At 43.5% G+C, this 25,169-nt stretch overlaps 1 protein-coding gene across 1 annotated transcript in view; it reads right to left on the bottom strand.

Annotated features, from left to right (window-relative positions):
• LOC133458805 (cilia- and flagella-associated protein 58-like) overlaps positions 1 to 25,169 on the bottom strand; it is a 31,682-nt gene that overhangs the window by 1,371 nt on the left and 5,142 nt on the right. Inside the window, exons 3-16 of the mRNA XM_061739007.1 lie at positions 24,884 to 25,032; positions 21,771 to 21,921; positions 20,322 to 20,495; positions 18,417 to 18,554; positions 15,879 to 16,038; positions 15,362 to 15,444; positions 14,984 to 15,166; positions 14,747 to 14,908; positions 13,469 to 13,603; positions 11,047 to 11,166; positions 10,747 to 10,970; positions 10,257 to 10,350; positions 6,906 to 7,010; positions 2,547 to 2,666 (exon numbers count right to left, since the gene is read on the bottom strand). Coding sequence (XP_061594991.1) covers positions 2,547 to 2,666; positions 6,906 to 7,010; positions 10,257 to 10,350; positions 10,747 to 10,970; positions 11,047 to 11,166; positions 13,469 to 13,603; positions 14,747 to 14,908; positions 14,984 to 15,166; positions 15,362 to 15,444; positions 15,879 to 16,038; positions 18,417 to 18,554; positions 20,322 to 20,495; positions 21,771 to 21,921; positions 24,884 to 25,032 — 1,998 coding nt within the window. The remainder of the gene's footprint in view (positions 1 to 2,546; positions 2,667 to 6,905; positions 7,011 to 10,256; positions 10,351 to 10,746; positions 10,971 to 11,046; positions 11,167 to 13,468; positions 13,604 to 14,746; positions 14,909 to 14,983; positions 15,167 to 15,361; positions 15,445 to 15,878; positions 16,039 to 18,416; positions 18,555 to 20,321; positions 20,496 to 21,770; positions 21,922 to 24,883; positions 25,033 to 25,169) is intronic.

The raw sequence follows: 25,169 nt of genomic DNA, 5'->3' as shown, positions 1-25,169 counted from the left end.
TCCTCATGGGGAGTCTCCATGCTGGGAGTGACTCTGGCCTGCAGGGGGGTCGTCCTGGGGGTCGTCCTGGGGTCGTCCTGGGGTCGTCCTGGGGGTCGTTCTGGCCTGGATGGTGGTGGAGTTCTGCACCACGGCTTTATCGCTGTGGTGTGGACTCCTCTATCCGGCCGGGCCGGGATGGTCTCTGTGGAGGAAACCCTTGTAGCTGCGGGCTATGAGACCTCCTGGTGTGGACAGCTCCCTGTTACCGTTTCCTCACCTGGATCCTCTGTGCTCAGCCATGTCTACACCGTGTGTCTGCGTGTGTAACTTGGATGAATTGTGGTGTGCTTGTGTCTGTCTGTGTGTGTGTGAGGAGGGGGAGGGCATTAATACGTTTTATGTTTGTCTTATGTAAAGCACTTTGTGTTGCATTTTATCTATGAAAGGTGCTTTATAAATAAAGTTTGATTTGATATCCAGGGTCCAGAGTAACCTGAATTAATCTGCTGTCAGATTCACACATTACATTATAGACTTCCTTTGTTCATTTATAAATTTAAAGTTTTTCATCTGAGCAAATGTTGGGCAAATCCTTGAAAGATATGATTATAACATTTTCCATTAAGAGTAGTGATTAGATAATGTGTATTTTAGGACATTTACGCATTCAGGCAATCCGCTATTGTTTGCCATGCCCTTTATAATAGCAGCAGTGTTTCCTTTCTTTAGTATGTGCTTCATTTCTTCATAAGCCTCCATCAAAAGATTTTGCCCATTTGGTGAGAAGTACAGCGCTCACAATATATCCGTTGTAGAATCAGTGAATCTGTGATTGATCTTATGGTCTTTTGAAGAAATCTGTGGACGCACATTTACCTGGCTTGACAAAGCTGCACCTCCTGGGCCTGGTTTTGCCTTTTTGAAACGCGTGAAGCCAGGATGAACTGATGGTGCTATGTCAAGCCGGCATGTATCTCTTATCCTGGATTTCTCAACTCTACTTTTGTGAAACAGCGCTCAGGTCTAACTAGAGATAAAGTCTTGTGTATACACAGTCACAAAGGCAAGAACAAACATAAACCCTTCGGAATGTACTGGTTTTCATCATTAATATGCAGGGGGGGGGGGGGGGTGATCTGATCTTCATCTAAGTAACAGTAACAGAGAAGCACAATGTTCTTCTATTGATAACACACAAACCGTTTTAGTTTCTGTCTTTATTGAACACGCGCATCAAACATTCACAGTACTGGAGGAAAAAACAGTAAGTGCCTCCATCAGCATGTTTTAGATGTTTCCCTGCTTCAGCACAAAATTACACAGACGACTGTGTCATTAACTGACCTTGATGACAAGCTGATAATGATCATGAATTAGAATCAGGCGTGTCGATGCAGGGAAACATCTAAGGCCCCGTTTACATGTAACAAAAACGGTGGTGTTTTCATGCGTTTTGGCCGTTCGTTTACACGAAAACGGAGCTCAAAGTCACCAAAAACGATCATTTCTGAAAACTCCGGCCAAAGTGGAGATTTTCAAAAACTCAGTTTTCACGTTTGCGTCTAAACAGAGGAAAACAGAGATTTAGGCTTCAGAACGTCACATTATGCAACGGAAAACGTCACCAGCGTCATGTGTGCGACCTGTGTTTACAATTAGTTTGGCCACCGTCAATATTTTCTTGTATTACCTGTTTTATATTCTAAAGTCACACTTAAAAGTAACTCCACTTCTCTGTCACTCCAAACGAAAGACTCTCGTTCCATCTTGGAAGTAAAGCCTGAATTATGGTCCCGCGTTAAATCGACGCAGAGCCTACGGCGTAGGGTACGTGGCGTTGCGCGCCGTACGGTGTGCGTTGCCGCGTACCCTACGCCGTAGGCTCTGCGTTGGTGTAACGCGGAACCACAAATCAGCATTAACTGGAAGTTACACGTGTCATTTGTTGATGTTTTTTCCAGGATTCTGATTGGCTGGCATGACGTTAATAGCGTATTTATGCGGATCCGTGTAAACGAAGAGATTTTGAAAACGATCTTGTGTAAACGATGGAATTTTTCAAAACGTAGAGGGGGAAATATCAGTTTTTGTAAATACCCGGCTATGTGTAAACGGGGCCTAAGACAGGGGTGTCCAAAGTCGGTCCCTGTCCTGCATGTTTTAGCATGTCTTGCATCAATACATTTGAGTCTAATTAATGGTCCTCATCTACACATCAACAAGGTCTGCACAAATCTATTGATAACACAATCATTTCTAATAGGCTGTGTTGAACAAGGGGAACATCTAAGACCTGTAGGATTCTGGTTCTCGAGGACCAACTTTGGATACCCTTGATCCAAGACATAGGGTTGGCCTCCCCATGGTTTAGTAAGTGTTTTCAGTAAAATAATGTTATATATTTTCAGTGTTATGAAGATTTGTGTTTGTTATTGTAACTGAGATGAAGATCAGGTGACCTTTTTTGGTATCATCATGCATAAAACCTGCCAGAATCTAATGTAGACAAAAGTCAGACAGTCAGGGAACATGTGGAACAGCATGTTTGTGGAAGACATGATAACCTTAAGCTTCTTGCTTCTGTCTCTCAATGTCCACCGACACTGCTGCAGCTGCTCAGCTGCCTCTGGACCTGGCCGGCGGGCCAGAATCTGTTTCAGGTCCATGTACAGCTTTTCCTTCTCCTTGGTGAGCATATTAGAGAAGATAAAACAGTCAAAGATGAGCAACAGAATTCTCCAAAACTCATACAAACATAATGATTGTGATGTTTAGGGAGGAAAAGGCAGCAGAACACATCTGTCCCTGACGTCACCAGGAGAAATCTTTCATGTCTGTTTCAGTGTTATTTACGCTGCTGCTTCATTCTGCAGATGTCACAAAGGTTCAAAGGGAAACGCTGATTGGTACAATCAGATTTTATCTTATATTACTACCACCAAAAGGCCAATATCTGTATACTTACCTGATCAATCTACCTAGATGATGACGCTGAAGCGCCACAGACAACACTGAAACCCAATCCATTAAAAACCCAACTATTCAGTTTCCATCTTAAAAGTTGAGACACAGGACAAGAACTGAGCATCTCATGGGATGGCCACAAACTCTCCAACCACCCAGTGTACCTCTAAGCAAAGATCCTCTATGCAGATATTAGCGCATTACCGTTACTGCCAATGGTATGAAATGGTATACACTTCCTGTCTCCTAAGTGGGCGTGGCCGCCCCTCTCCCCACATCGTTTTGGAACATACAACACTAGATACAGTACAACTTTCTTCCAAAAAGACTTAAATAATAAAAATAACAGTATTATTAAGCAAAGAAGCAAGTTTTATTTTAGTTTTAAACTTAATTTTATCCGATGGGAAAACGATGAGAGCCAAATCTCGTGAGAGTGTGTTGCTCAGACAGAGACAGGTCTCAAACAACGTTCATTTTCTCCTAATCTGTCGGTCTGAAAATTGCCATTTTGGTGTCAGAATGTTCAGAAGGTTTGTGGCTTTTGAAAAATCTGTCCCATATTTACTTAGGTTACTATGGGGCGAAGGAATTGGTAATAATCTGTGCTCACGTTCACTTTTCCCACAGGACTCAATAGACTCAGGACCTACTTCCGGTCTCCTAAAGGGGCGTGGCAGTCACGTGACACATATACAGGAAACCGAACCGTAGTGGGCTGTCTCGGTTATAGAACGTCTCTGCTCTAAGTCACCCTCGACAGGACATTCTCTTTCAAAACCCATCTTCAGAACACTAAAGCCAAGGTCAACAATCGCAACAACATCCTGTGCAAACTGGTAAACTCAAAGTGATGCATCAACCAACTGTGCTGTGCTTCTCCACAGATGAATATGCTGCTCAATCTGAGCCGCTGGAGCCGCACCCGCCACACCAAACTGGTGGACACAGCCCGCAACGTACCTGCCGCATCATCACAGGATGCCTAAAGACAACGTCATTCCCGTGCCTCTATGCCTTAGCTGGCATTGCCCCCCCTACTTCAGACGATCCATCATCACGCAAGGCGAGCAAAGAGCACAGGAGTCCGATACCAGGCACCCCCTGCATGGACATACAGCACCCCCACCCCGACTGAAATCCAGAACCAGTTTCTTACAGACAGTCCCACCTTTCAAGACAATCACAGGGATTAAAGCAAAAAAAAATCCCAGGACGGAAAGTTTTCAGACCCCCCCCCCCGTTGCGGTTGAAAACGTAAATTTATAATCCATTCCAGTTCATTTTTTAATCCAGTGGCAATATCCGTGCTAGTAGATACTTTTTATGTAATAATGACATGGGGTTCTAAACGAGGCACTGCACTACAGACTCGCTACATAACTTTGAACAAAGCATCTGAAATTAAAATGCAGATATACAAGCTCACAGCGCGTCACATTCGTAATGCAACGTAGGCTTGTAGCTCCGCAGTGTTTACATTGCGGCACACCGACATGCGACGAGGTCTAGCGCTGAGTTATGGTTCTGCGTCACACCAACGCAGAGCACACGGCGCAAGAATACACACAAAAATACACACAAAAAATCTGAATTTTTGCAAAGAATGATGCATTTTGATAACATAATAACACGCATTCATCATCATGGGTAATTCTTCATGCATGAATAAATCTTGAAATGAAGATAATTAGCCTATATCTTAAACAGAATCCCCCCTTTCCCACCGAAAAAACTAGGGATGCACCTTAGTAATTAAGGAGTTAAAACTCACTCGCCACTTACGGGACTCAGTAGCCAGCAGAAACGGCAGCGCTATTATGAGAGGTTATTTCTCACAGTATTAGCCTAAAGGGACTTAAGTCTGATTTATGGTCCCGCGTAACACCAACGCAGACCCGGCGAAGGGTACGCGGCCGTACGCACCGTATGGCGCGCGTCGCCGCGTAACCCACGCCGAGGCCTACGGCGTAGGTTACGCGTCGATTTAACGCGGAACCATAATTCACTCCACTGTCGGCCGGTGCGCGCGCAGCTCCTCGCCACGCCGACTCCGCGCTCATATATTTAATACATTTATAAAGCCCATATATTTATAAAGCCCCACCTGGCCGAGCCCTAACACTGAGGCCATGGTAGATTAAGGTTACACACGGACACGCGGCACTGTTGACTTTTTTTCCCTGCCGGCTCTGCTCACTGCCGCAACGTGTTGCCTCCAGTCATTTCAATGAGAAGCACACCGCAAAACACTGCATTGCATAATCAGCGCCGCACAGAAGCTCCCAAATGGAAATGATTTTTGATTTCTGAATGAATGGATAGATACGTCGCTTATTTTTTGCATATTATGTTTTTCTTTTCTGGCCTGGTCCGGTGTTTGGGGATTTTTTTTTTTTTCCCCGTTCCGCGGAAATTTTTTGCTGAGACCAAAATCCGCGGAAGATTCTGATGCCTGTATAATTGCAACACATGGTGCTTTACATGCAGAATAAAATAACAATCAAAAACACGTCGACGCAAACCACATGCGTAGGCACGGCGTCGTTTTGACGCAGAACCATAACTCCGCCTAGGCTGAGTTATTAGGTGTCAGGTTACGTGCATCTAAAACCAGAGGAGAACTTTACTGTGTGTGCACAGCCAACAGCTGATTGACTGCAGTGGGCGCCGTTCGACAAGTCCCCGCGGCGCTACAGACACCCCGGTGTTCATATTTTTTGTCGTATTTGCGCTGATCTCATAAAAAAATATCCCCAAAAAATCCCCAGGACGGAAATCCGTACCCAGTACGGAGAACTTTAATCCCTGCAATCAAAGAAACAGCAAGGACCAACATCTGGAAAGATGAATGGAACCAGCTCAACACAAACCCATGACTGGATGGAGAGAGGAATCACCCCGACTGAACTGCTGGCACGACCTCCCAGCCGACCTGGAAGACCCTCAACAGACTACGAGCGGAGCAGGGGAGATGTAAAGCACTCATGAAAGCAGGCAGCTACTGACAGAAGACACATGCAGGGACCTGGCAGAACCCCCCCCAACAGCTGTGACCTGCACCAGATACAGGCAGAATGAAATATGAGGCTGCTTTCACACCTGTCCCGTTTCAAGCAGTTGTTCCGGAACAGGGAGCGTTTCCCCCTAAAGATCGGAACGTTTGGTATATGTGAACACAGCAATCGCGCTCTGAAACGGTACAAAACAAGCAAGCCGAGATCGCCTAGGAGAGGTGGTCTCAGCCCGATTCCATTCGAGACCTGAAACGGTTCATTTTTTATATTTGTAGTGAGAACATAATCCACACAGCAACCGATACAACTCCATTCATGTGTATGTGCGACCGCGGCGCAAGGAGAGGAGTCGGTGCAGCCTCCACCACCTTCTCTCCTATTGGACGTGCCGAGATGTCGTCCCAGCGCGGCACGGGGAAATTAAAAGATGTTCAATTTGGGCAGGGTTTGCGCAAACCCTGTAGCAGGCGGCCTCTCGCCCACCGTTGAGTTCCCTGCGCAGTCTGGATTCCCGGTAGAACTGAATATTTTCAGTGAGTATATTCACAGAACACTGGTACATTAACCACAGAAACATGCAGAAACAAACTAGCCACACGCGCTCACGATGCCCCATAGTTTGTTTGTTAGTAATGTGTTTCCAGGGTTAAGGAAAAGGAAGCTCCCTCCGGGTTCATTTGTAACCAATCAGAGAGCAGCTGGTTCGCGCATGGCATTTGTTGACAGTTTTGAAACGGTACAGACGCTTGCCTTGTGAACACAAACCCCACAAACGAGAAACGGAACAACTGTCGATTCAGCCCCTGAATTGGAACAAAACAAACGGGCCACAGGTGTGAAAGCACCCCGAGATTGCATTCAAAAAACAAAGGTTCATAATAAGGACTTAATAATGAATCCATGGAGAGTGCACAGGCTGAAAAGAAAACTTCAAATCCTTACCTGCAACGAGAGCTCCTGTTTTTCCACCTCCTTGGTCTTGGAGATCAGTCGCCTCTGTAAAACCTGAATCTTCTGGATCAGGTCGTATTTACTGGGATCAGAGCCCTAAAGGAAACAGTCAGGTATAAAACATTTTCACTATAGAGATCTAATTGTATCACTGCGTGTTGAAGCAGGAAAACATCTACATTGTAGATGTTCTCCTGTTTAATCAGACCCTGATACAGGTGGCTGTCATTGACAGAGTTGTGCAGACCCTGGTAACAAGTAGGTGATGAAGTTAAGTTGAATCAGGTGGATTAAAGCAAGGAAACATCTAAAACATGCAGGACAGCAGCCTTTGAGGACCAGGATTTGGACACACTATTGTAGGTAATACTAAGCACCCCCTCACTGCTTTCATGGGATTCAAGAGGGTAAGTTGGACCAAGGTTCTTCTGATCATCAGCCCTAAATGAACTGATCATGAACAGATCAGTTCATGAATTAAGACAGTGGCCATCAACCATGGGTCCTCAAGATCTACTCTCCTGCATGTTTTAGATGCTACCCTGCTTCAGCACACTGTGATACAAGTAGCTGTGCCATCAACAGAGTTGTCCAGACCTTGATGACCTTGATGACGAACCAATAAGGACCGTTAATTAGAATCAAGTGTGTTGAAGCAGGGAAACATCTATATATATGTAACAGGGTTGAATACGTTGTGGTTAAAATCCCGCTAAATGGGGAAACTACGCCCCCTGCATGGCCTACATGCCTGCATTCATAATAGCGGGGAATTGTGGGAAATCCTCAGTGCTGGAGGATTCCCATGAGGCAGGTAATGCATCTGTATGTCTGTGCACAAAACGAGTTATAAATGTTTTGTAAAGCACTTAAGTTTAATCTGGGATAAATGTCTGAAAGTTAATTATATTATACCAACTTTGTCACGTTTTTTGTTCAGTCAAATATATGTTCTGTGTATGTTTATTACTTGTAAAAAAACGTCTAGTAGCTAACAGGTTTTATTGTTGTTTTCCCAGACAGATTATGTGCTTTGGTCCACACATTAATGTGCACTGTCTCCTGTACCCCTTTTTCTGTTGATGCAGGTATGTTGAGTGTCACAATTTTATGTTTTGTTCAAATTCATTAAGCTGAAATAATATATAAAAAATGGTAACAGTTCATAGTAAAAAGATACTACATGCATTTTACATTTTCTGTTTTTTTATGTATTAGACATTTGATTTATTTTATTTTGCAACTGTATAAAATCCACTATACGATCACTATAGTATATTAGTACTCTCAGTGCTGGAGGATTCCCATGAGGCAGACAGATTATGTGCTTTGGTCCACACATTAATGTGCACTGTCTCCTGTACCCCTTTTTCTGTTGATGCAGAATAAACACCATTTGAGCTGTTACCACCACATGAGTTCCAGAGCGTGATTAATTGAGAGAAGACATCCATCGGTCACATATATATATATATATATATATATATATATATATATATATATATATATATATATATATATATATATATATATATATATATTTTTTTTTTCCTATATATATATTGTAGGAAAAGTGCTATATAAATAAAGTTTGATTTGATTTGATTTGATATATATATATATATATATATATATATAAGCAGATATTTTTATTATGAGACTCTGAGCTTTTAGTCATATGTATGAAAGAGGACAAGGATTGGGAAACACTGCAAACACTGTAGGTTACGGCGTAGGCTCTGCGTCGATTTAACGCGGAGCCATAAATCAGGCCGGTTCACATCGTCCGTTCAAAGTGAAGCCGGCTGGAAAAGTCTCTTTAGGCAGTCTTTCTTTTAAAAATCACCATAGTTTCTGTCCATCAGCGTGGCAACCAAGCACAACAGTGAACGATGACTTCTACTCTGGTGCAGTTATGGTGTTCAAGTTATTGATACAAAATAAACGGGACTTATGCATTTACAGTCAGAGCGATGCAGTGCGGTTTTTAATTATATTTTACTCTGGGGTGTCGTGAGATTTTATTGACTTTTGAAAGGTGTCATGACTGAAAAAAGATTGAGAAAGGCTGTTTTAGACAGATTATTAATAGGAAAGCAGTGAGAATGCACTTTTTTCCTTAAAATGCTGTCCTACACGACTGATTTGGTGCCCGCCATAATAAGCCTCGTGCGCCCTCTGAATATTTGCTCTGACGCCGACCCTGCACCACAGCCGGCGTCTTTCTTCTATCATCACTGCAGTCAAAAGATCCGTTGTTCTTTTCATAATGAGCACTAAAAGCTACATAATGCACGAAATGTAGGCTGCTGTAGCCTCGTCGAGGTGCTCGGACGCCATCTTTCTTTCTTGTTGTTGGTAAGCGGAGGTCAACCGGAAGTGGCTCTTTGTTGAAATGGTTACCATGGGTACAGCGCCACCTAGCGTCACGGAGTCAGCCATGCTCTGGTTATACTGGGTTATTCAGTCTGATTCAGTCTGATCTCTGAACAGCATGTATACTCAGACAAGTGATCCGATATTCTGCATGTCATTATCCGATACGATCTGCAACCCGATTGAACTGCTGCATGTAAACGCACTGAGTGATCTAAAACATGCAGGACTGTGAGACTTAAGGTCTAGGGTTGCCCTCCTTCAAACACACCATGATACAAATGACTGTGTCATTAACAGACTTGTGCAAACCTTAATGATGAGCTGATGACAACCTTTAATTGTATTGATGAAAGGCAATATGAAAAGCGTGCAAAAACTGCACCCCTCGAGGACTGACTTTGGGCACCCCTGATCTAAAACTTGCAGGCAAGTGGGTCCCGAGCACCAAATAAAAAAAAGGACATTTGTCTAACAGATAATGTTTGGCTAAAACTGGGCAATGTGCCAGGAAATTATCCCAAACACAGCAGCAAATCTACATCAGAGTGATGAGAAATATAAGAGGAAAAGGAATGGTCTGGTGAATGTTGAGACCTAAACCTGGTCAAGATGTTGTGGTGGGAGTTTCAGAAGTGAAGAAGTGAATATCCAGAAACCTCAATGACCTGAAGTAACATTGAAAAGAAAAATGCACCAGAATTCCTCCAGAACCATGAGACACACTGATGAAGTCAAGCAGGAAACATCGACTGAAGGTTCCTGCTACTGAAAGTCATTTTTGTTTATTTTCTTTTTAGTTACATGTTGTCCACCTGAAGTTGTCGAATACTAAGACCAACTACTATGGGAGGATTTATTTTATGGTTTACACATAAAGATTAAGAGGGTGGATAGTAACTTCTGAACAGGAGAAATGTCGGACGTAGTGAGCCCCACAGGCAGTGTCCTGAAAGAAGGTCTCACCTCCAGCTGCCTCCATCTGTGGATGTTCATGGTGTCCTCCGGGTTCCTGCTTCTCTCTCTGAGCAGCTCTTTCTCCAGCTGGAACAGCTCCTGCCTGCAGAACAGCATCTCACATTAATGTCAAGTCTAAACTTTCCCATTCTTTTAATCAGGAAAATGGAAAGACAGGAAAGGGTTAACAAGAACAATAAACAGCTTCTCATCTTAAGATGAAGACAATCCAACATTACCTGGGCCACTGGAATCAAGATTTTAACGGAGTGATGTTTTTCAATACAGAAGTGCTGGTTTGTAGGAGTAAATCGTTTCCTGCTCCTTTTGCAAGCTCAAATCTAAGCAAGATAACTCTAATTACTCTGCATCTCCCTCTCTTGTTCCCCGTATCTTTGACTCATCTCATCTAATCTATATAGTGCTCTTTGCAGGTCTTTACCTCATCACACCTTCCCCCTCCTCCTTGATTCTTCTGCTCATCCTGATGTGTAGTTACCTGAGCTCTTCAACGTTGGGTAGACTCTTGTCCAAGGTCTTCTTTTCACACTGGAGCCTCTTGACCTCCAGTTTGAGCAAGTGGATGTCCTCCAGTTTCTGTTTGTAGTGGAAATCCCCCTTGTTCAGGATGGACTGGTGGATCCTGATCTTCTCGTACAGCAGTGCGCGTTCATCATTACGATGCAGCAGCTGCCTACTGAGGTTGTTGCGCTCTCTCATCACCTTCACAGAACAGCATTAATCAGACACGTATCTCTGGTGTCACCTACCTCAGTCTGTGTATGTTCTACTCCTTTACCTGCTCCAGCTGCTTCTTGTGTTGGTCCTGCTCAGCCTCGGTGTCAGATATCACCTTCTGCAGCTTTTGTTGTTCTGCTCTTTGACTATCCAGCTGCAGCTTCATAGACTGTAGTTCTCCCTGTACCACATGGCCACACACAGATGGTGTCAGGTGTATCAGTAGATGTTTTACAGACCCTGATTTCCCTAGTAAAAGATCAAACTTGCACAAAAAGAGCATAGTGACTGGAGAATAAAAAAGATTAAAATAAACATGAGTGTTTCTTTATTATCATATCATAATTTTTATGGACAGGATTTCTAGGCGCAGCCAGGGGCCGGAGGGGATCCGGTTTGGGAACCTCAGGATTTCGTCTCTGCTTTTTGCGGATGACGTTGTCCTGTTGGCTTAATCGGACCGGGACCTTCAGCATGTGCTGGGGCGGTTTGAGGCCGAGTGCGACGCGGCAGGGATGAGAATCAGCACCTCCAAGACCGAGGCCATGGTTCTCCACCTGGAAAGGGTGGCATGCCTTCTCCGGGTGGGTGGAGAAGTCCTTCCTCAGATGGAGGAGTTCAAGTATCTCGGGATCTTGTTCACGAGTGAGGGAACAATGGAGCGTGAGATTGACAGACGGATCGGTGCAGCGTCCGCAGTTATGCGGTCGATGTACCGGACCGTCGTGGTGAAGAGGGAGCTGAGTCGAAAGGCGAAGCTCTCGATTTACCGGTCAATCTACGCCCCTACCCTCACCTATGGTCATGAACTTTGGGTAGTGACCGAAAGGACAAGATCGCGAATACAAGCGGCCGACATGAGTTTCCTCCGCAGGGCGGCTGGACGCTCCCTTAGAGATGAGTTTCCTCCGCAGGGTGGCTGGACGCTCCCTTAGAGATGAGTTTCCTCCGCAGGGTGGCTGGACGCTCCCTTAGAGATAGGGTGAGGAGTTCGGTCACCCGGGAGGAGCTCGGAGTCAAGCCGCTACTCCTTCACATTGAGAGGAGTCAGCTGAGGTGGCTTGGGCATCTGTACCGGATCCTCCTGGACGCCTCCCTAGGGAGGTGTTCCAGGCATGTCCCTCCTCCCTAGGGAGGTGTTCCAGGCATGTCCCTCCTCCCTAGGGAGGTGTTCCAGGCATGTCCCTCCTCCCTAGGGAGGTGTTCCAGGCATGTCCCTCCTCCCTAGGGAGGTGTTCCAGGCATGTCCCTCCTCCCTAGGGAGGTGTTCCAGGCATGTCCCACCGGGAGGAGACCCCAGAGAAGACCCAGGACACGCTGGAGAGACTATGTCTCTCGGCTGGCCTGGGAACGCCTCGGACTCCCCTCGGAAGAGCTGGAGGAAGAGCTGGAGGAAGAGCTGGAGGAAGTGTCTGGGGAACAGATAAGCGGTGGACGATGGATGGATGGATGGATGGATGGATGGATGTTTCTTTATTCACATGTTTTCACTGGAGAGATAATCCGTCTTGAGAAATAAAGAAACCCCCATTTTCAATCTGATGGCAGCAACACATCTCAAAAAAGGAGTTTCAGGATGATGTTTATCATTGTGTAGCATCTCTTCTTCTTTCAACAACAGTCCAGAAACATCAGGAACCAAGAAGACCAGTTGATGGAGCTTTAGGAGAGGAACGTTGTCCCATTCTGGTCTGATATAGGCCTGGAGCTGGTCAGCGGTCTTGGATCTTCTTTGTTGTAGTATTCCTTTGTGATGCTCCAGATGTTTCCAGTTGGGGATAGTTCTGAACTACGGATGTTTGTCTGTAGTCCAGAACGTTCACCAACTGGACTCTTCTACTGGATGCAGTATTGTCTTGCTCAGACACACAAGGCCTTCCTTGAAAAAGACACATGATGCACTAAAGTGTTTATAATTCTTTCAGCATTAAAGTGTCCTTTCCAGATGCCCATTCCATAGACACTAATGCACCTCGGTACTATCCGACATGCAGGATTTTGAACCAAGTGCTTAAAACAAGCTGGATGGTCTCCTTCTGAGTCAAGGGGACATTGGTTCCATCATGTTTCTGGATCTTGTTCTCAGATGTCTCCCTCGTTGATAACGGAACTTTAACCTGCATTTGTGGATGACGTTTGTGTTCTTAGACACAAATTTCTGGAAGTGTTCCTGAGTCCACACACTGGCTTCCATCACTTACTTGTCCAGCCTTTCCTGCTCATGTCCAAACTTTCTACAACAGGGGGCTTCCAACATACTCAGGATGAATTGAGATGTTTCATGAAATTACCAACTGTCTCACTTTCAGCATGTTCTCAATGTTCTGTTGTGAAAAAACTGTTGTAAGATTTTAATCTGTTTTCATTCACATTTTATACAGCATCCCAACCTTTTTGGAATTAGGCTTGATAAATCATTTTTTTTCAAGCTAAAACCTTTAAACTCGGAATGTTTCAACTAATATGCGGTCATGTATATTCACCTTCAAGGCTTTTAAGCTCTTGGTCTCCTGCTGACCTCTAGCCAGGGCCGGCTTGTTCCTGACGATCTCGTCTTTTAGCAGAGTTACCTCGTTGTTCATGGTCTTCATCCTTATCTTCATCTCTGCAATTTCTTCCTGAAGCAGAAAGAGCGCAATTGGAATGAAGGGAAGACAAAAGTGATCAGAAAAGGCTAAGAACATGTGAAAAAGTCACTCAGACCATTAATGCCTAAAAAATCTAATAATTCTTTGCATAGTTGATGATATTTCTGCTCAAAACATATTTAGCAAGTATTCAGACACTCATTCTCCAACACCACCAGGTGAGGTCCACACTATAGAGGATTGACATGGATTGACAGGCCACACCTTAAACTCCACTAAAACCAAAAGACCAAGAAGGACCAAGGCCCAGGAAAGAAGACCCCTATTCTAGTCTATAAACATGTGACTTATCAGGTTCAGGTTATATCAGACTTTGCTGGACATGAACCTGGATGGTATGGAGATGTGCAGGGATTGGTCAGCTGCTGGTACCAGAGTTGAGAGCAACCAGGATGCTGCCCTCTGCTGGAACCAGCTCCACATGCAGATGACATTTGATCCAAATAAAAACACTTTGATTTTTAATGTCAGAGTCAGAGTCAGAGTCATTTTTATTGTCCCTCTAGGGGAAATTCTTTTAGCAGTCTGGGAAAACAATCATCATACAAACACAGACATACCAAAAGAACAATTAAAACATTAAAACGTGACATAGTAACCATATGAAATGAGTAAAAGCAAAAGTGCTTTCATCAGTGCAGGCAGAAAGATAAAAATATATTAAAAATATAAAAATTTATGCGAGTTGATCATTTTAACAGCGGTTGGTATAAAAGAGAATTTATACCTATTGCTATTGGCCTTGGGAAGCCTATAGCGCAGCCCAGAAGGGAGAGGGACAAACTCTTTTGACAGAGGGTGATCAGGACTGGTCAAGATGTCTTGTGCCTTATTCAGGACCTTATTCAGCCCATATGTTTATGTTTATAATTGGAACACCTTTCCATTCAATTTATGTCACTTTTAGATTATTTTATGGAACACGTGAGCTCCTTTTACTTCATGGCAATGGTCTGCCTGCTGAGGTTCATTCAATAATTGAATATGTTCTGCTCTCTTCAATCTTCATGGCGTTTTTGAAGCACTTTGAGTTGCACTTTTAAGTTTTGCGTATGACCTTTGCTGTACAAATAAACTTGCCTTGCTGAAGTACCAGATAAAAGTGGACCTTACCTTAGCCTGGAGGAGGTTTTTGCTGTACAGGTTTCTCTCAGATATAACAGACTCCAGCAGGTTCTCCTGCTGTTTGAGCTTGTACTCCGCCTCAGTGACTTCCTTTTTCCTGTCAATTAACTCAATCTCTTTGGCTTCAGCATCGTTCATCTTCTGTTGGACCTGTGGAGTGTACGACAGTTTCCCTCAGTCATACTGATACTGTAGCACCACAATTCATCACTGGCACTGCATGACCTTCTGCATGAGGCCGCTGGTCTCGTTGATGTGGCGGTCTCTTTCTTTCTCCAGCTGCTGGATAATCTTGCGCTGCTTTTGGCCCTCTTGCCGATAGCTGCTGATCTCGTGCTCAAGAGTCTTCTTGTCCTGTTCCAGGAGCTCCACCCGGTTCTCAGCTGACTGGACAGCTTTGATCATGTCCTGTTCACACAGAAAACCTTAATGAAGTCATATTCTACTGGCACAGACACAGGAACACAAATTAATTCATTTGCCCTTGATAGCTGCCAGCATCAATCCAGGATTTAACTGTTGGTGCCTTCCCTACAACACTGAGATTTCTGATCGTACATGTCATGAAGCGATCTCTGAAAGAATTTGACCTTTACAAGATACCTCATTTAAGACATCCCTCTCACGAATCAGCTCTTCTTGGGCTTTTTTATCAGCTTCCACTTGCTTCTGAGAAGATTCAAGTTCTACAGAGGGAAAAAGAGGAAGATATTTTGAATCAAGACTGAAGATCTGTTGATTTAGAGACAAATACTCTTTTATAACAATGAGCTGCTGTAAATACAAGTAATGCATGAAATAAATCTGTGCTGTGTGACCACAAAGAATGTGTTGACCACTCAGGAATGATTAAAAAATATATGTTTCAGTGTCAAAGAAATAAGCAGAGTTTATTGCTTTAAGCTTGTAAATGATGCTGATTAACAGATCAACCTCAAATAAGAAAAGGTTGTGAGGATGTGAAAAATGCAATTATTCCATTTTTACATTCAACAAAAAAGTTGGCACGGTACAATTTAGTGTCAGAAAGAAGAAAGACATAATGATGTTATTAACTATAATTTTGACTCCAACACCCTCACATCACAGAAGAACATTTAGACCTAAAAAGATGTCCAACCTTCGTTGAGAGCTACTATCTGAGCTTTCAGAGTCTCCCTTTGAACCTCCACATCAGCTTTCTGATCCTCGATCAGCTGGAGCTTCTTCTGGATGGCTTCCCTCATCTTTGTTTGTTCAGTGACATCCTGGAGCATGTGACCAACCTCCTCTTCATTTATCTGCCCGAAAGGTGGGAGATGTTGGATACATTAACTTAGTGATGGTTAAAAGTAAGAGAAGTCCTGTCTGAGACTGGTGGAAAAAAAACAATAACAAAAAATAGTCCATGCATTTGTGACTTAAGACACAACATTCCAGGGATCTAGCGTTTCAGTGTGTAACAGAAAATACAACAAGTCCATCATTCATCAACAGCTCATAGAACCACATGAACAAGGCTTACCATGGAAACCTCTGTCAACACTACAATTGACATTTACTAATGACACTTTAAACTTTACTGTGGAGAAAGATACGCATGTTAACTTGTGCAGAGGAGACTTCTTTGAACTCTGAGGGATTTGGGATGGAACATCACCATGGAAACATGGCAATGAATGGTAACATTACTCCGGTCCTCTATTCACTCCATTGGCTTCCTGTCCATTTTAGAATTGATGTTAAACTTTTGATGTTTGTTTTTAAAGCCCTCAACGGCCTTGCCCCACCCTATTTATCGGAGCTTTTAATGGTGCGTGAGCAGGGCGTTGAGATCCTGTTGGAAGTGCCCAGGTCAAAGTTCAAGCGCTGGGGTGACTGAGCCTTTTCAATTGCCGCCTCCGGGCTCTTGAACAAGCTCCCCTGCAACTTACCTTTTTAAAGGCGCTGTATGTAAGAGCAATAATAAAAAGAATCATAAAATGACCCCGATACGTCAGACATTTAAAAATCATATTCATTTCAAATACTTATGTCACTGACAACAGCACTCAAGCCAGGATATTCCAGTTTAAAAAGAGGAGTTGCAGCGCTCAACTGATGTTTATGTTGTCATTTTTTGTTTTGGCCTGAAGCTCCACCCTCCACCTATCTCCCAATCACCAAGTCAGTATTGTTTCTGAAGCTCCACCCTCCACCTATCTCCCAATCACCAAGTCAGTATTGTTTCTGAAGCTCCACCCTCCACTTATCTCCCAATCACCAAGTCAGTATTGTTTCTGAAGCTCCACCCTCCACCTATCTCCCAATCACCAAGTCAGTATTGTTTCTGAAGCTCCACCCTCCACCTATCTCCCAATCACCAAGTCAGTATTGTTTCTGAAGCTCCACCCTCCACCTATCTCCCAATCACCAAGTCAGTATTGTTTCTGAAGCTCCACTCTCCACCGATCTCCCAATCACCAAGTCAGTATTGTTTCTGAAGCTCCACCCTCCACCTATCTCCCAATCACCAAGTCAGTATTGTTTCTGAAGCTCCACCCTCCACCTATCTCCCAATCACCAAGTCAGTATTGTTTCTGAAGCTCCACCCCCCACCTATCTCCCAATCACCAAGTCAGCATTGTTTCGGCATCCGGGTTGCCAGCTCGGCTCTAATTATCGCAGCCATGGCAGCCTACGTTCCTGCTGCATTCTGCAGCCTACCTGGCAACCTCTGGTCGGGGGAGGAGGGGGAGGGTACACGCCGCTCAACAATATTTTGAAAGTGACTGCAGTACCAGTTTTGGCCATTTCTTACAGACGGCTCCTTTAAATCAAGGCTTAAAACCTATTTATTTAGAATGGCTTTTAATACTCAGTAGTGTGGTGACACTTTTTACTCTTTTTCTTTTATTCTATTTATTTTTTGCTCTGTCTTATTGTATGTTGTATTTCTGTATGTTTTATTCTGTAAAGCACTTTGGCTCACCTAGATGTGGCTGTAAAGGGCTATATAAATAAAGTACATACTGTATACAGTTATACACTTTCAGACATGTTCTCAGGAAGAATTAAACAAATTAAAATCTGAAACTCTTCATCATGGATTTCATCAACCAAACAAAAACTTCAGTGCTCTGAGAAGGAATGGAAACATTACAAAGTGGCAAAAGCTTTCCTGTCTTTTTGTGGCATGTGTTGCAGGTCTCAAATGTGTAAGTGAATGTATATCATGAAATTGTTTTTCCCATTACAGAACTTGATCAGAAATGTATTTCATTCAATTTAATTCAATCTATGTAGCATCTATTACAATACAAGTTGTCTCTAGGCACTTTCCCAAAATGACCCCCAAGAAATTATTAATTAAACAATTGCAGGTAACAACTCCCCTTTAAGAAGGAAGAAAACCTAATCCTGCTGAAGACCAGTCAGGTAGAGCAGGAAAAGGACGAAAAGAAGGTGAGGATGAAGAACAGAGAGACACATACCGTATATATTGTCAAAGGTACAAAAGACAAAATATATTAGTATTAACTATCTGCTAATGGGATTACTAATAGTTTTATGTCAATATGACTGATACATGGTTAGTTGGTGTACGACAGAGACGACTATATGAACAGGTGTAGACAACGGTGGGACTGCAGGTCAGTATGCAGCTCTAGAAGCTCTGTCTCAGAGGACAGCTGTGTACCTTCAGCTGGTTTGCCATCTGTTGGTTCTGCAGAAGGAGGTGTTCTTTGTCTGACGAGAGCTGCTCACACTGCTGCTGCAGCTCATTTTTCTCCAGCTGGATCTGCTCCAGCTCCATGGTGGACCGCTCATGTAAAACCTGCCACATGGATGGATGGGGTAAGATGAAGGCGTAGGAATATTTTATTAATAAATTCATCAGTACACTCATATAAATCACATAAATATATGTATATTATGATGCTGACAACCAAACCATCCCCAATGAAACAATGCACTGTGAGTTTTTTACTCCTCCACATAAATACATGTATATTATGATGCTGACAACCAAACTACCCCCAATGAAACAATGCACTGTGAGTTTTTTACTTCTCCAGATGTGTCATTTAATTTTGTTTTTGTTCATACTTTAAGAACGTGAACTTCCCATACATATTTATTTATCCAAAAAACAGGGATGAACACTACCAGACTGTGTACGTCGGTTATACTGACGTACGGTTTAAGGACGAATAAAACACCACTTCTTGAAAGAGCATTACAGTACACAGCACCACCAGACACCATATCATTTTTAGTCTTTTAAGTCTAGTTGTCAAATTTTTAACTCAAAAAGTGATTTAGGGATTTAATAGTAAGTCAAAAGACTCAACTGCTTTGTTGTACTGGGACTCTAGATTATTCTATGGACAGCAAGAAAGAGGACTGTATATATGGTTTGTGTATGGGGTTGGTGATTTGTATTTAAGTTTTAATAGATATGTATTGGAGATTTGTCTGGATTTATTTCCAATGCACTGAACAACGTTAAGCTAAGACTGTTGAGTACTTTCTTTTGTTTGTTGCCCTAAATAAATAACAAGAAGTGATAGTTTATTGCTTTTGCGTGCACTTTCTAAGCAGGAGAGCAAAGGAAGCTACTTGCAACTTTTTAAAAGACAAACAAACAAAAAATCTTTTAAAAAAGAGACTTACATTCTTTAAAAGTCTCTCTCAAATTACCTAATAAACAAAATAATTTTCCACAGAAACAATTCTAATAGTTTGAAGCTATGAAAGATAAAACTAATGAAACAAACATCTTTCCCTCTGCATCGCCTCAGACTTAACTGCGATTGCTGCTACAGGAGTGAGTTTCTCTGCTTGTCAGATGCTTAACTGATACTTATCTGCTCTGCTTCCAAAGAACTGCATCAACACATAAATACTTATGCCAAAATGGGCAAATGTTAAAGGCAGAGGCCATGGACTCTCCTCCTTCTGTCTATTGACAATAGCTTCCAGAAATTCAAGGAAGGCCTTGTATATTTGAGCAAGACAATGGTGTACCGAATATTGCATACATCACAACAATATGGCTTCTCAGGAGTCGTGTCCAGGTCCTGAACTGGTCTGTCTGCAGTCAAGACCAACAAAAGATCTGGAGCATCACGACACCAGCAATCCAGTAATGCAGATCAAGGACCGTTGGGCAGCTAGAATAGGCCTACTGCTTCAGACAAGAACGGGACAACAGTCCTCTCCTAAAACTCCAGCGGCTGGTCTCCTCACTTACCAGACATTTAGCTGTTAAAAGAGATGCTACACAACAATAAACATCACCCTGTTCCAACTGTTTACAGATGTGTAGCCGCCATCCAATTTAATTTGAGCTAATATTTTCTATGAAATGGCAAAACATCTCAGATTTAACGACTGATATGTTGTCTATTTTCTCCTGGGGAAAAAAGGAGTGCAGGCATTGTATTCATCAAATTCTATTTTATTAATATTTTAAAAAGCATCTCAAATGTTTTAGAATTGGGGTTGTACTATGATTTAAAAAAAAAACTAAATTAAAGGGGGGTACTGACTTTTACATGGCTCTAATAATGAGAATGCTTTATCCCGATGTGCTGCTCACCCTCAGCTCTTTCAGCTGCATTTCCAGTCTCTGCTGCTCCTCCCTGCTCTGCTGGCCCTGCAGATTCAGAGCTTCGACTTCCTTCACCTTGGCCTCCACGTCAGCTTGCAGCTGCTCCTTCAATCTTGTTTCTCTGAGAATCTCATTCTGTTGCACCAGAAGCTTCTGCTGGAGCTGGAACCAGACAAACAGAAGCATCAGACCCACATCAGAGCTGGTTTTATCTGGTCATGCTACTTGGCTTTACTGTATATGGCTAAGACATTATATACAGAAACAAATCCATTTTTTACCCTCATTGGTTTTCTAATAAAATTCTTTTGGTTGGTCAACTATTTAATTCCAATGGCTTACTCTTGACATATCAAGAATTTTTTTTTAAATTCAATATTATTGTCCCCGTTAAGGAATTTAATGTCATTATAAACACAATCCCTACTGGAGTCGTTATGTTATTTAAAAGTACGACGGGACAGAACTTAAATTTAAATTTGTCTTTTGATCCAGCTAAACTGGAAATTGGTGAGATTTGTTTCTCCTCAAGACGTAATAATAATCGTCATTTACGTGCATTGTTTTAGAAGGATGTTGTATCAATTCCATATGTGGTTTCTTATTGGAATAATCTTGTTAACTATCTTGATTGGGAAAAGATTTGGTCGTTACCTGCAAAATACATAATTACAAATAAAATGAAAGAAGTATCTTTTAAAATAATTCACAGTCTACCCATGTAAAATTTTTCTTCAACGCTTCAAAAAAGACATATACACTGCCTGTTGTTTCTGTGACGGATCCCCTGAAGATGTTTTTCACTTATTTTGGAGTTGCTCTTTCACTACAACATTATGGGTCCATATCTGTAATTTGATTTGTGTTTGTGTTGAACCACATTTCTCCCTTTGCTTTGAACATGTATTGTTTGGCTTCATTGACTATCCTTCTGTAAAAAAAAAAACATTTTACATTATTAATCTTATTATACTTTTGACAAAATGGTTCATTCATAAATCCCGGTATACTAATCAAAAGCCTCTCTTTTGTATTTTTGAAAATGAGGTCAAACAATATATTAGAACCATTAGTTTCTCCACCAATGCAAAGGCCATCAAGACCTTAAGTTTATGTGCTCTTTTCAATGTATTTTTGTAATTCATTGTTTCATTGTGTCCTGATTTTCCGCCGATGAGTGTATGTCTCCCCCTGGCGGTTGTATTGTGCTATTTGCATCTTGTCTTTCAATAAAAAAAAAAAAAACTGTATATGGCTTATACACTTATATGGCCATCTATAATCAAGTACTCATTGATCTCTGGATCTGACAATTAAATCGCTAAAATTAAAAGTCTCACAGGATAGTGAAGAGCACAGTTTGAGTCAACCATTGTGTTAACTCCAACCACCTTGGGATATCGCATAACCAGCTTTACAGCGGAACATCATATTCACCTGAGAAACTTTATGAACATCTGTGTCTCTTTCGGTCTCTATCTGCTGCAGGGCTGCAGAGGATTTATTTAGTTTTTCTCTGAGATCTTCTGAGGTTTTCATCAGCTGATCCCTCTCCTCTGTCAACTCCTCAATCTTTTTAAGTAGATCTCTGAGGATAAAGCATATTACAGTTGTAACCCATCCTCATAATAGAAACTAGAATGAAACACATCAGGGATGGTACTGAAAATTATAAGACAATGATTGTTACATTTACTTTGACTTTTATTTCTTTACAGGCAGCATGAAAACCAAGATAGATGTATTTCATGTTTTCTCATCAGCCTAGTGTAATTTGCATCAATTTCTTCATTTCACATCTACGACACAGTCTAAAAAAAGTTGGTATGAAGCAATTTAGAGCTTGCGAGATGGTGAAAGAAAACTAATTATGTTATTTTATACAGATGATGTCAGCAAGTGATTTTAAACATAAGTTGATCGAAAAGCAATATCAACAAAGCCATGAGTCCTTGGGAAGAGACAATCCTTGAAATGTTTTAAATTATGCTTGTGGCAGGGTGGAGGAGCTGCAGCCACTCAGGCTGATTAGGGCACAGGTGGGCCCAATCAGCCTCTCCACTCTGCCTCTCCACTCTGCCTCTCCACTCTGCCTCTCCACTCTGCCAGCCTTCATAAGGCATAGCTGCACAGCAGAAAGGGTTCTGTGAAGCTGCTGTGAAGGTGCTTCTGCACTGTGTGGGGTGTTTGTGGGTAAATAAAGAGGGTCTGCACGAAACTCCGTGTCTCTCCATCCTGTCGGTCGGGCCCCGTGGCACTCACACTGCTACACTGGCACCCAACGTGGGGCCCGATGGGAGGAGAGGCATGGAGCGGGCCCTGGACGCGCTCGCCCAGGCCATTGCGGACCTGGCCGCCCTGCGCCGGGACCAGGGCGGGCATCAGCTCGCTGTGTTGGCGGCGCTGATGCCCGCGGACCGACCCACCCATGCGCCACGCCGGAGGTTCGCCGCAGCAGCGCGGGAGGAGCTGGCGGCGCCGCAGCTGAGAGGCCGTGAGGCAGAAGCTGCGGGCCGCCAGGCGACGGCTCCCGAGGCGGCGTGGCCAACGGAGCGACCCATCCCTGCACCCCGTCTGAGGTTCGCCGCGGCAGCGCTGGCGGTGCCGCAGCTTAGAGGCCGGGAGGCAGAAGCTGCGGGCCGCCAGGCGACGGCTCCTGGGACGGAGTCGGCGACGGAGACGGAGGGGGAGACAGAGGCGGAGTTGGCTGGGGAGGCGGCTGCGGAGGCGCAGCCGCCAGCGGCGGCGGGTCCTGCAGAGACGGGGCCAGACCAGCGGCCAGAGCAGTGTGTCAAAGAGGAGGAGGCGGTCCTGGACGCACCAGCTCCAGAACGGGCTGCGCCGTGAAGGAAGCGGTCCCGGAGGCGCACCGGCAGCTGGCGTGGGGCCGCGTCACGGAGGAGGAGGTGGTCCTGGACGCACCGTGTGGCCCGAGGCCACCATGGGCCCGGCCCCGAGAGCAGCTTCCACGGCGGGCGGGCCGACGCCGGGGACGACCCCCCCCGACCAGGAAGGCCCGGGGGTTCCGGGCTTCCTCTCCCGCTCCGAGAGGGCGGGGGGGGGAGTAGGCTCGGCCGGACAGACCCCGGCGCGAGTTTGGCGTTGGGGGTGTGTGGCAGGGTGGAGGAGCTGCAGCCACTCAGGCTGATTAGGGCACAGGTGGGCCCAATCAGCCTCTCCACTCTGCCAGCCTTCATAAGGCATAGCTGCACAGCAGAAAGGGTTCTGTGAAGCTGCTGTGAAGGTGCTTCTGCACTGTGTGTGGTGTTTGTGGGTAAATAAAGAGGGTCTGCACGAAACTCCGTGTCTCTCCATCCTGTCGGTCGGGCCCCGTGGCACTCACACTGCTACAATGCTCCTCCAAGAAAAACTGGAGGGACAAGTATATTTATGCTCCTACAGGATAGAATACGATTAAACCATTCCAGAAATCTAGAGGAATTTCAATGTGTAAACGACAAGAGAACAAGTTGGAATTCTGAGATCTCTGATCCCTAACATTGAATCAATGTTGAACCACATGGACAGGGGTTTCTGTGGAAACCTTTGGTAACACTACAATAAATAGTTAAATTCACAAACTTAAAACTTTACTTTACATCTTATATGTGGCTGCCATAACTCCATATAAGTCAACAAATTGAAAATATTGTCATTAAAAGAAAAGGGAGGAGATTTCATGGAATCTGCTTCCAGCACTTGTCCCTTTTATCATAAATATCAAGATATTGATCCCGTTCTACGGAAACAGAGGCCATGACTCCTCCCCCTCCTTTTGTATCTACTCAGTAGTTGATATGTTTATATGACATCTACTTTGATTCATGATGTTTTGGTCCCAAACAAAATCTACTCCCTCTCATTCAATACTAGACCAGAGGCTGATTTAACTTCTGCATATTCCTTCAAGATGAGCTTGTAGTAAAAGTGGGACAAAATAACACTGAAACTCTTCAAATCTTGCAGAGAAAGAAAGTACTTTACAAGAGTCATGTTTTAAAGGCTCTTGGTGCATAAACTATCTCCAGAAGTGGTTAATTCCCGTTGCACCTTTCCGTTTACTGGTGTGTTTAAAAAAGCAAACGTTGCCTATCTCTGCCTTACCAACCATTGCTCAGCTGCTGAAGTCGCTGGCGCTAAAAGACCCACCTCCACCCCCACATCCACGTAGACACCCTAACTCTGGGATCAGGACTTTAGTTTGTTAGGGCCAGTAGTCATAGCTGCAGCTACAGGACAAGACTAAAGCAGCTCATCTTAAATGTTGCTTCATCCTTGATATGCTGCTATACACCTACGTTGCAGAGGGACACCGACACAGCTGAGAAAATAACCAAAGCGATTATGTTGCAGGTGTGAAATGTGAAAATAGATTAAAGTAGATTAATAAATAAAATTAAGCTGTCAAGAAAAACAGTGTTTTGGGTTCAAAGTGCATGGGAATAAATAAATATGAAAGAAAATATTTTCACTTTCCATAATGTTCCAAGATTTCTGAATCTCTTTCCACCATGAGAAGTGAGGACATGAAGAAGGGAAAACGGTCTCACCTCTGTCCTTGGTCAGAAGAAAAGGCAGTATCAAGATCACTTTTTTGGGTGAGATTTGAAACATCTTCTTTTAGATTCCTGATGATTTCACTGTACTTTCTCTCTTTATCATGAGCATCATCAATCATCTTCCAAGCTTTATCCAGCTCCTAAATCATAAGAAAAAAAAATATTACTTGCAAAACCTAAATGAGTTCATAACATATGAAGTGTCCCATCCTAAATCCGTGTTTATATCTGTTCTTTAATTTTGTACAGGTCCTGGACAAGTTCCCATGTTGACCTA

This window comes from Cololabis saira, chromosome 13 (genome assembly GCF_033807715.1).
Source record: "Cololabis saira isolate AMF1-May2022 chromosome 13, fColSai1.1, whole genome shotgun sequence".
NCBI classification, from domain to species: Eukaryota; Metazoa; Chordata; class Actinopteri; order Beloniformes; family Belonidae; genus Cololabis; species Cololabis saira.
The sequence above is the reverse complement of the archived record's forward strand: the minus strand, read 5'-3'. Positions and strand labels throughout refer to the sequence as shown.